We start from the raw sequence: 10,329 nt of genomic DNA, 5'->3' as shown, positions 1-10,329 counted from the left end.
TGATGGAGGATTTATGCCCAGATCTGATCTTTTAAATGTTTACAGTTTTTGTCCTTCTTATAAGAAGGCTGGGACCCCATCCAGTTCTTCCTGCTCAGTTATTTCACAAGCACAGCCTGGAAAATAGTCTGAGCTTGTAACAAGTCTGCACTTTAACCTCCTTCCTTTCTATGTCAGTGTTCCCATCAGCACTTGGGGAACTCATCTTGTAATTAAGTATAAGCATGTCTACAATTTTCCAGGCTACTGCTTTAGAAGACAGGCAGTGCAGCTTTGACAGACAGTAAAGGAGGGGACAATCTAATAGAAGCCAGATAAACACACACACACACATGTATATATAGCTACTAGCTACCTGTGCAAGTTACTTTTCTATTTGTTTTTGGCTTGTTTTGCAGTTTAGGGGTCAAAGTTCTCAGTGTCCAAAGGGCACTTTTCTATACAGGGAAGTTGGTTTACTGACGCTTCTTAGCATAGCATGAGAAAGTGAATGTTCCTTGGCAAGATTAATGGTACCTCTTGATGTTATGTTTGTTGCTACATAGTAGGTTTTCAGTTGGTTTGCAATGCAAGAACAGCTGACTTTTCAGTCCTGTGGTAGCTAATCAAGGTTTTTCCCATCTGTAATTTTGCTCACAGCAAACTCACTTTGAATATGTCCCAGTTGAAACCAAAACAGTTGTGCCAGTCCAGTATGATCCAGTTAAAACACTGAATTTATAGAACAGGAAGCCAGACAGTGCTCTGTTCCTTATGTGTGTGATGCTCATTCTGGCATCCGTGAGCTTTCTGCTTGGGCCAGACCATATGGGATATATGAAACAGGACTGGTGGGAGAGGTTTTGAGGTCTGTTTTCTGAGATAATACTGGGTGAGCAAGACTGTTACTATACCTTGATTCATAATGCATGGTGTTGTTTTTTCTTTGTTTATTTGTTTAGAAATATTATATAAAACAAAAATCCCACTTGTGGAGGTGGGAGTTTCTCCAAGCAGATCCCTCAGCTTTGCCAAAGGAAAACTGAAGCCAACAAACCTGCTACTGCTTAAGGCCTTTAAAATGCTGAGGTCTGTGTTTTTTCATTTTCTGCTCCTGTCTCTGTACCATCATTAAAATTGTTATCCCGTGAAAGACTTCTGTACTAGTCCTCTTTAAAATACACTTTCTTTTTTTTTTTTTTAATGAATGTTATGGTCAGGAAATTTTGCCTATTGCAAAAACTGATGCAAGGCTTCATGCAAAACTCTTTCAGAAGAGGCAAGAGTGAGCACAAGCATTGGTATGAGGTGGTCTACTGTTCAAAATAGGCCATACTTCTCACCTCAGAATATTCAGAACCTACTGCAGAAGGCCATGAAAGGCGTTATAAACTAGTGTGTAATCAGTTACAGAGAGGTTTCACTGTGGCCATGGGAGGTTAATACTCATCTGCTTATGTTCAAGTCTGTTCAAGTTTGGCTGGCACTGTTTTCAGACAAAATAGGAGGTGCTGATAAAGGAAGGTGGAAATGAAGAACAGATTCATTAGGTCCGAGCTGTTTAACCTTTGGCTTGCTTGGGCTGCACTGAGAAAAGAGGAATTGTTTTGCTCCAGTGGTTTGGTTGTTACTGAGTTTCTTGATGATGGTGGCCATAGGGCTGGCTGGGCTGGGCTGTGGGTTGGATGTGGCTGCTTTAACGCGTGCTACAGCCAAGCTAATACTATGTCCACTTCACACTAGCCTGATGTGCTCAGGCCCACCTTTAACCCGCACTGCTTGTTTCTGTGTGAAAGCATATTGTACTATAAAGAAAGCCTGTGCTAATTCACCTGCATGTATATATGTGCCCCAAGTAAGTTTATACTTGAAGAATTAAGGAACTGTAAGAACTCATTTAATTAACTGGTCACTTTGTAAGTGTTGTCATTGGTTGATTAAATAAGCTACTTTGCAGCCAGAGTAGTTGGATCAATAGATCAATGCAAAGTGCTAATTTTTTTCATCAAATTGCTTGATGTACAGACAACATTTGTCTTTGGTGGTTTCCCTTTCAGCTGGGAAGGTTAAAAGTGCAATAGATTGACACCTGGCCTCAATATGACTAGCTTTCCAGACAAGTGATTAAAAGTGCATTTTCCTTTTATCTAGAACATGGTCAAACTGTTGGCTTACCTGGGCCTCACCGAGTAAACAGGAATTGCCTTGGGCAACATGTAAAGTGTGTAATAGATGTAATGTATTTAAGTAAAAAAGCTTATTTATTTATTATTAAAACATAAAACAAACAAAAAAAACACAACAAAAAAAATTAATAAAAACATAAAACAAGTGGGATGTTTGACTGGTTGCCATTCTTGGTGAGTTCTCAAGGTGTTCATCAGAGACTTTTGATGAAATATTACTCTTCATGTGCTTCATCCTTGACAGTAATTGTTCACAAATGTACATACCACCAAAAAGTAACAACATGAATAAGGTGTTACTGTAAAGTGATGGATATTTTTCTTTGATAAAAGAAGGATTGTGTAAGTCTGGTAAAGAGGTGTGACCAATTTTTTTTAGTTCAATGTCTGATTGTACCTCTATATGTTCAATGTGAAAATTTGCAAGTAATGTACTTACGTTGCCTAAAAATAGAGTTGCAAATATACGTTAAAATGATGATTTTTTTGGTAGTCTTGAAATCTGTAATCAAATTTATTCATCAAAATGGAAAGCATGGCTGCATATTTTTGATTGTTCACATGGCTCTGTTTAGCCACTGTATCAAAACACATGAAATTGTCTGCCATAACTTTAGCTTTCCATAATTTAAGTTTCATTTCAAATGCTGGTATTGTCTGAAACATAGCACAGAAAAGGTGAAATTCACCCTGAAGATGCATGTTTAACTCATTTAAATGAGCAGTCAAATCCACCAAAAATGCTGAATCTGTGAGCCGTTTTTAATCTTAGCGTTCTTGCACAAATTTTCCTTCTGATTCCATAAAGAACTTGATTTCACTTTGCAAATCATAAACTCTTTATAGCATTTTACTCTGGCTTAGCCACCTTCCTTCAAAAAATGTAAATGAAGACCCCATAATCAGCATTCATACTTCTAATGAACTCGTAAAATTGGAGATGATTTGGTGCCTTGGACTTCATTAAATTCACAGCTTTGATGAAGATTTGTGTGAAATTGTCAATTTTTAAAGCTTTTACACATAAATTTTCTTGATATCCGATGCAGTGATATTTCATCAAATGTTACCCAATCTTCTGTTAATTTTATAAGTCCCACTCTTTTACCAGCCATTGCTGGGACTCCAACAGTAGCTATACGAGACACGTTGATAAGGGTTAAAGGAAATTGCTTTAATGTGTTTTGTTACTGCTTCATATAGATAGTAGATATAATTGTATCTTTCAGAGGCACCAAAAAGGCCATTTCTTCAGTGACATTATATTTGTAATCAATACCTCCAATGAAAATGGCAAACTGAGCTGTATCTGTAGTATCGGTACTTTGGGGCATAGCCACTACCATGATGAGGCAGAGCAGCAGGGCTTAGGCCGCATGTGTGAGCTGAGCTGGGCCGCAAGTGGCATGCAGGCCGCAGGCTGGATATGCCTGTTGAAGAAGAATATTCACACAAATATATTGATTTAAGGGGTATATTGTGTTTATCATTGACTCAGACATTTAGATATCTCAAGTGTTTTTAACAGAAGGTTCACTTTAAGAATATCATTTCCTTGTCCAAGACAGCAGGTCCAAAAGGGAAGCCATCTGTGTTTGTTATATTGCTGAGTGAAACCTTTGAGGCTGTTACAGTCTCCAAGGCCCAAAGGAGTCCGGGATTTGTATCTACTATGACAGATGGCTGATGTGAACATCATCCTTGCTGCCCCCTGTAAAGGTTGGTGTGATTGTAGAGGGGTTTCAAAATGCTGGAAGATGCTAATCATATTTAGAGTGGCAAAAGAAGTTTCTCTGTCAAGGGTCAGTGGCATGCCAGGGTTCCTTGTGCAGTGCTGAGGAAGAGTCACTCTAAGATGTCAAGTTAATGAGTGTAGATGATGTAAATTCTATATTTAGATAGGCATGTTAGCATTTTCTGTTGTAGTTAGCCTATGATTGATTCTCCTTTCAGAAGAAAATAAGGATGAAAAGGACAAGATAAATAAAATTTTTCAGACGTCACTCCTAAAAACTCCCTTCCATGTTTTCATCAGTCCTTAGGTTTTGAGGCAGTGTTAGTTTTAGGGAAAAACAGATGCGAAAATCCAGTAAATGGCAGATGGCATGGAAACTATATTCCAGACTGACTTAGAACAAAGCAGCAGTGGATGACCTCTGGCCCTTGTAATTTGTACTTTTCCTTAAATGAACAGTTCTTAGACAGCATGGGGTGAAGGTGGGAGCTGGAGCCAAGTGAGAGGTGCCATTTGTCTCTGGGAAATGTTTGTCTCCTTTCTTTTCTGAGGCATTAGATTTGTTATACTGTTCCTTAAGCTGGAACTGTCATTCTTCTGAATCAGCTTCTTCCCAAGCATTGAACTATTAGAAAACAGGCTGTTTCTGTGCCTTGCAGTATGGTGGCAAAGAGAGTGTGTAATCTGAACCAGAGAACACTCCTGACAAAGAGTATTTAAGTTTGTGTTACCCTGTACACACTGCATTAGAAGAGGTCCACCAGTGAGGTTGCCTCTGGTGAAGCGGTTGACCCCATGCCTCGAGACTGCCTCCACATGAAAGGACAGAAGGGTGGTTGTCATAGGTGACTTGCTCCTGACAGGAATGGATGGAGCTCATCATCAAATCTCCTCCCCATCAACCCTGGCTTATTTAGGGGGGGAGGATCCATTGTTCTTCCTAGGTAAGCCCACTTCTCTGGTAGATTTTGCCACTGTCTTTCGCTGCTCTGCAACTGTTTACCAGCTGTGAGGTGCCTTGTATTTTTGGGGCCCAGAAAAAGAAGGCAGTGAGGTGGCTCAGAGAAATCTAAATGACTCTATTGTGAAACTTTGCATCCATGTGTCTAACTGCAAAAGAAAATTTGGGTGCACTACTTCACAATTCTGCAGTTTGGTAAGTTTTATCTGCTGAAAGAGATTGCAGCAGATAGTGCTGCACATTACCACAAGAAAAAGTAGATAAAGAAGAACAAATCTTTTATTCCTACAAGATAAGATTGTTTTACAGTACAGTCTGTACATTTCATACAGTACATTTCAAATATAGTTGAGACATTACTTTCAACTTCATAGGAACCAAAAGTAAACAATTTTATTAATAAGTATACATTGTATAATAAATATGAATTTAAATGGAAATTATATAATAAATTTAAATTGTAAAAGTAAATTATTATTATATATTGTATGTATTATTATATAAATGTAATATATATGCAAGAGTTAAATTCTATTGCTTCCTTAACTGAGACAAAATAAAAACAGGGGAGAAAATTTACTGATGTCAATTTTCAATATATCATTTAGAGACAGGTCCTTTGGATTTGTATCTGAAAGGAGCAGATCAGAATTCTTGACAGCCAGGAGAGACACAGAGTTGATCCTGTGCCAGATGAAGCTGTGAAATTGATCTGTATATCATTATTCTAGCTATAACACCTTTTCTCTTTGTTTCTAGGTGTAGGAGTGAAAGGTTCACAGTGTTTTGGGAACATCTTCTTTGGAGATCAAGGTGCATTCTGTTTATAGATAGTGAGCACTGTCAGCTCACGCTGCCACCCATAGGAGCTGAAATGGAATTCAGCCTTCTGCAAGAGAGTTAATACACTATACTTTAGATTTTTGAGCTGGGAATTGAACTTGTCTTCTTCCGTCTCTTGACTGAGCACCCTGCAGTGTTAGTATACCATTTACAGCTAACCGTAACTCTCTCAACTGCAATTAGATATTTATGTTATAAAGGTCATTGCTCATACCATTGTTAGCATCTAATGCAGCATTACTATGATTTTCTCCAGTTCTGTAGTTTTCTAAAAGCCCCTGCCAACTCACTCATCTTTAAGAAAAAAAAAAAAAAAAAAATTACAGATAATTAAAAATGCAATTAAAAAAGAGAATCATTCTGTCTTTGGGCAATTAAAGCAGCAAAAATCAGAAGGAACTAAGATATCTTTGGGTCAAGCAGGGTAGCTCAAGATATTTATTATGCTGGTTCACTGTGCATCATGTAATGAAAATATGACCACAGGCCAGCATGCTAGTGCCCATCTCAGCGTTTCAGTTTCAAAGATAAACCAGGATTATGCTGGTCCAGTTGCTGAACTGCTGTGACTTCAATAAGCAAGCAACAAAAGCTTTCTGAACAGTGGCTTCTTAAATGTCAGTCGTGCCATACTGATGTGTAAATTAGATTCTGTATTGGTTAAGTGAAATGGAGAATTTTGTAAATAAAATCTATACTCTCTCATCCTCAATTTGTGGACATAAAGTAATAGAAATTGAACTATAATGGTAAAATGGGTGATCAGATTAACATTCTTTTCTATTCATTCTTGCAGAATGTAGACAAGTGGTCATTTGATGTGTTTGCACTAAACGATGCCAGTGGAGATCATGCACTGAAATTCATTTTCTATGAACTTCTCACACGCTATGATCTGATCAGTCGTTTCAAGGTCAGTAGTTACAAGATGGGTCTCTTTTTCCATCTTGCATTTTCTTCTATTTCATTCTTATTCTGCTCTGTTCCATTCAGACTGCAGTGATTTCAGCTGCATTTGAAGGTGTCTGTGAAGATTTTGTGGTCGCTGTCATTTCCCCTAAAGGGGGAAGAGAATCTTTCTGCAGCAACCAGGACCAAATGTCATTTGAGTAGAACATTTGATTGTAATAGGGCAGCATGAAGCAGGTGGAGTTCCAGAGTGAAATGCAATGGGAATGATAGCGTCATTCTCCCAGTATTCTGAGGAGTCTCAAGCATGCAAGCCAAAAAGGAAAAATTGGCTTGCTATGGGTTTCAAAATGCAAATACTACTTCAGGTGGAGTAAAAGGTGTACTCCATATCTTTTACTTTGAACAGCTCCTTTGTAACTGGGAACAGTGTTACATTTGGGTCACAGAGCACTGCTCTGAGATATTTCCCATTCTCCCCACCCAAAGATTTCATTTGCCCTTTCTCTGCTGACACTTACTCTGGCAGGACTCCTACTTTCTCTGACTCCTGGCCTCCTTCAGGATCTTCTGTCGCCTGGTGAGAAAAGTTTGAAGATGATTACTGATGAGAATTGCATTGCCCCAGGATACATACTCAAGAGGGAAATGGCTGTGCAACTCTGACTGTAGAAATATGAAGGTTTAGGGTATTTTAGTTGGTGCAAAGCAATGGAGAATCCCTGCTGCTTGTTGCATACACATGCAGCTGCCATAACACTCCTCACCATAGAGTATTGCAGACTTGCCATGTGATGCATTTCATTACAAACTCCGGAATGTGAGTAGTAAAGCAGAGATACATGCTACATTATTGTGAGGGGATGAGACAGACCCATAGAAACTGCTCTCTGGAGCCTCTTCTGAAAATGATCTCCAAATGCTAGCTATTGCATGTGATTCTTTCATTTGTAACTGTGTGCTTCTTTTCTTAGATCCCCATTTCTGCCCTGGTGTCCTTTGTGGAAGCTCTGGAGGTTGGATACAGCAAACACAAAAATCCTTATCACAACCTAATGCATGCTGCAGATGTGACACAAACAGTCCATTACCTCCTTTTCAAGACAGGTGTCGTGGTACATACAGGAGTTGGCTTCCCTAATACAGAAGGAAATGGCAGTAGGTTTTGTTTGGTAAAGAGATTATTGTTATCCACAGCAGAACCCATCTGTACTGCAGAAAAATTGTAAATTGCAATGTCTGTGCTAATGAAAGTAGGCATTTGGGATTATTTAGAAGAATCTAGGTGAGGATTTGGGTAACTGTTTTAATTGATTGGAGTGAGGATGAGTGAAAAACCCAAGCTGAATTCTCCCCTCTGCCACTGATTTCCTGGCTGAGTCTAGCAAGTCATCTTGTTGGGATTTCACTTCCCTCTCTGTGAAGGAACAAATCACCTAAGCTTTCTCCAGAATACAAAATGTAATCATTTGTTGGTTAACCCAGTTTGTCACCTCTTTTCAATCTATCACTCACCAATTTCTGATGTTAATTTGGCTTCTCAGGAGCTGTGTCTTCGCTTCACGTGGAGGTGGATCCACCTCCATTGGCTCCTCTTCATTTGGAGGTGGATCCACCTCCATGGGCTCCTCTTCATTTGGAGGTGGATCCACCTCCATGGGTTCTTCTTCTATTTGAGGTGGATCCACCTCCATGGGCTCAACTGGATCTAGTTCTATGGCCCTCTGCCTCCTCCCCATCAGGTGGATCTTCTTGATGGGAGGAGGCACCATTATTGTGTGGGGAGCTCTGAAGTGCAGCTCTTGCTTGTATCTGCTCTATCCACTGGACTCGGAACACTAGATAATGACATCAGCTGTGTACCAGTGTTCCATGGCACCCTAAACATGGCAGTGTTTGGAGTTGGGGCCTATGGCCTGAGAGTTGGTTAACCCAGTTTGGCACCTCTTTTCAATCTATTGCTCACCAATTTCTGATGGTGCAGAGTCTGATGGTGCGCTGTGTCTTTGGCCCGCGTGGAGGTGGATCCACGTCCATTGGTTGTTCTTCTGGAGGTGGATCCACGTCCATTGGTTCTTCTTCTTCTGGAGGTGGATCCACGTCCATTGGTTGTTCTTCTGGAGGTGGATCCATGTCCATTGGTTCTTTTTCTTCTGGAGGTGGATCCACGTCCATTGGTTGTTCTTCTGGAGGTGAATCCACGTCCATTGGTTGTTCTTCTGGAGGTGAATCCACGTCCATTGGTTCTTCTTCTGGAGGTGAATCCACGTCCATTGGTTGTTCTTCTGGAGGTGAATCCACGTCCATTGGTTCTTCTTCTTCTTGAGGTGGATCCACATCCATTGGTTGTTCTTCATTTTGTGGTTCATCCACCTCCATGGACTTCAACCAGATCATCAGCTTTCATTGGCTGAAATTTCTGTCTCCTCCCCATCAGCCTGATCATCTTCTGGGGAGGAGGATCCATTATTACATGGTGAGCTGCTTGTATGTCTCCTGCCTCTTGCTGCTTTACCACTGGTATTGCAGTTGCAGGGCTTGGAACACTAGGCAGTGACATCAGCAGTGTAACATTGTTCCCCATTGGTTCTTGTTCTTCTGGAGGTGGATCCACTTCCATTGGTTCTTCTTCATTTTGAGGTTCATCCACCTCTATGGGCTCCACAGGATCAGCCACTTCCATTGGCTGTCTCCTCCCCATCAGCCTGATCTTCTTGTGGGGAGGAGGATCCATTATTACATGGTGAGCTCTTAAGTGTGTCTCCTGCCTCTTGGTGCTCTGCAGCAAGGTATGGAAGTTGCAGGGCTCGGAACACTAGATAGTGACATCAGCAGTTTAACAGGGAGGTGGATTCACTCTAAAGGCTCTTCATCATCTTCATCCACCTCTATTAGTTCATCATCAAACCTTCTCCCCATGAGTTGCTCTGTGACTGGTGTGCCAGTCAGAGTGGGGAGGTGCTTGAGGACAGCTTTTCTGGGAGTGGTTCACTTGAGCCTTTTGCTTTCCGGGTAGAATGGCTGGACTGGTGCAAAGACCTGTGTAGTGTCCAGCCCCTTCTTCATCCCATGTTTGGGGTCTCCTCACCAAGATGGTGGCAAGAGTGTTCTGAGGGGTCAAGTGATCTTCACTAACACCCAACTGCCTGGCTAGCTGCAAGTGCAGTCACCCTGGTGCCTGACAGTAGTGATGAGGAAACAAAGCATAACACTCTGTAGGCAGCCAAAGGAAATATAATCTTAGAATCACAGAATATCCTGAGTTTCTTCAGCCTGCCCTGGGAAGCCATGTGGACTCCCCTCAGGCTTTTCTTCTATAGGCTGAAAAAACCAAGGCACCTCAGTCACTACTCATATTTCTTCCCCTCTAGATCCTTTTCCATCCTTGTAGCCCTTCATTGGACATATGTCCTTCAAATACTGTGACACATCAACGCTGGCTACAGAAGACAGAAGGTGATAGTTCAAGGAGCTCCTACATGTAATGTCTTTGCTGATTCGTTCTGAATGTCATCATTGAACAGTGTCTAATATAATTCCTTACCTTGTCAGCTGACTGCCTTAGTCTGAGTTCTGATGGCTTAGAATTTCTGCTTTCTGCTCATCATGCTTTTGAAGAAAGTAGTTTGTTCATTTATTTAATTGTATTTATTTTCTTGTTTTCCCTATAGAATATATCTATATAGTCTGTATTTATATATTTTTTTAATATCATT

General features: G+C 40.5%; 1 protein-coding gene across 1 annotated transcript in view; it reads left to right on the top strand.

Annotated features, from left to right (window-relative positions):
* Positions 1 to 7,842, top strand: part of LOC140247909 (dual specificity calcium/calmodulin-dependent 3',5'-cyclic nucleotide phosphodiesterase 1C-like) — a 46,322-nt gene extending 38,480 nt beyond the window's left edge. The window contains exons 4-5 of the mRNA XM_072328110.1: positions 6,501 to 6,617; positions 7,588 to 7,842. Of these exons, the coding sequence (XP_072184211.1) occupies positions 6,501 to 6,617; positions 7,588 to 7,842 (372 nt within the window). The remainder of the gene's footprint in view (positions 1 to 6,500; positions 6,618 to 7,587) is intronic.
* Positions 7,843 to 10,329: the final 2,487 nt, after the last annotated feature.

Source organism: Excalfactoria chinensis, chromosome 2, assembly GCF_039878825.1.
Source record: "Excalfactoria chinensis isolate bCotChi1 chromosome 2, bCotChi1.hap2, whole genome shotgun sequence".
In the NCBI taxonomy this organism is placed as follows: Eukaryota; Metazoa; Chordata; class Aves; order Galliformes; family Phasianidae; genus Excalfactoria; species Excalfactoria chinensis.
Note: the sequence above shows the minus strand (reverse complement) of the source record. Positions and strands in the feature narration are given on the sequence as shown.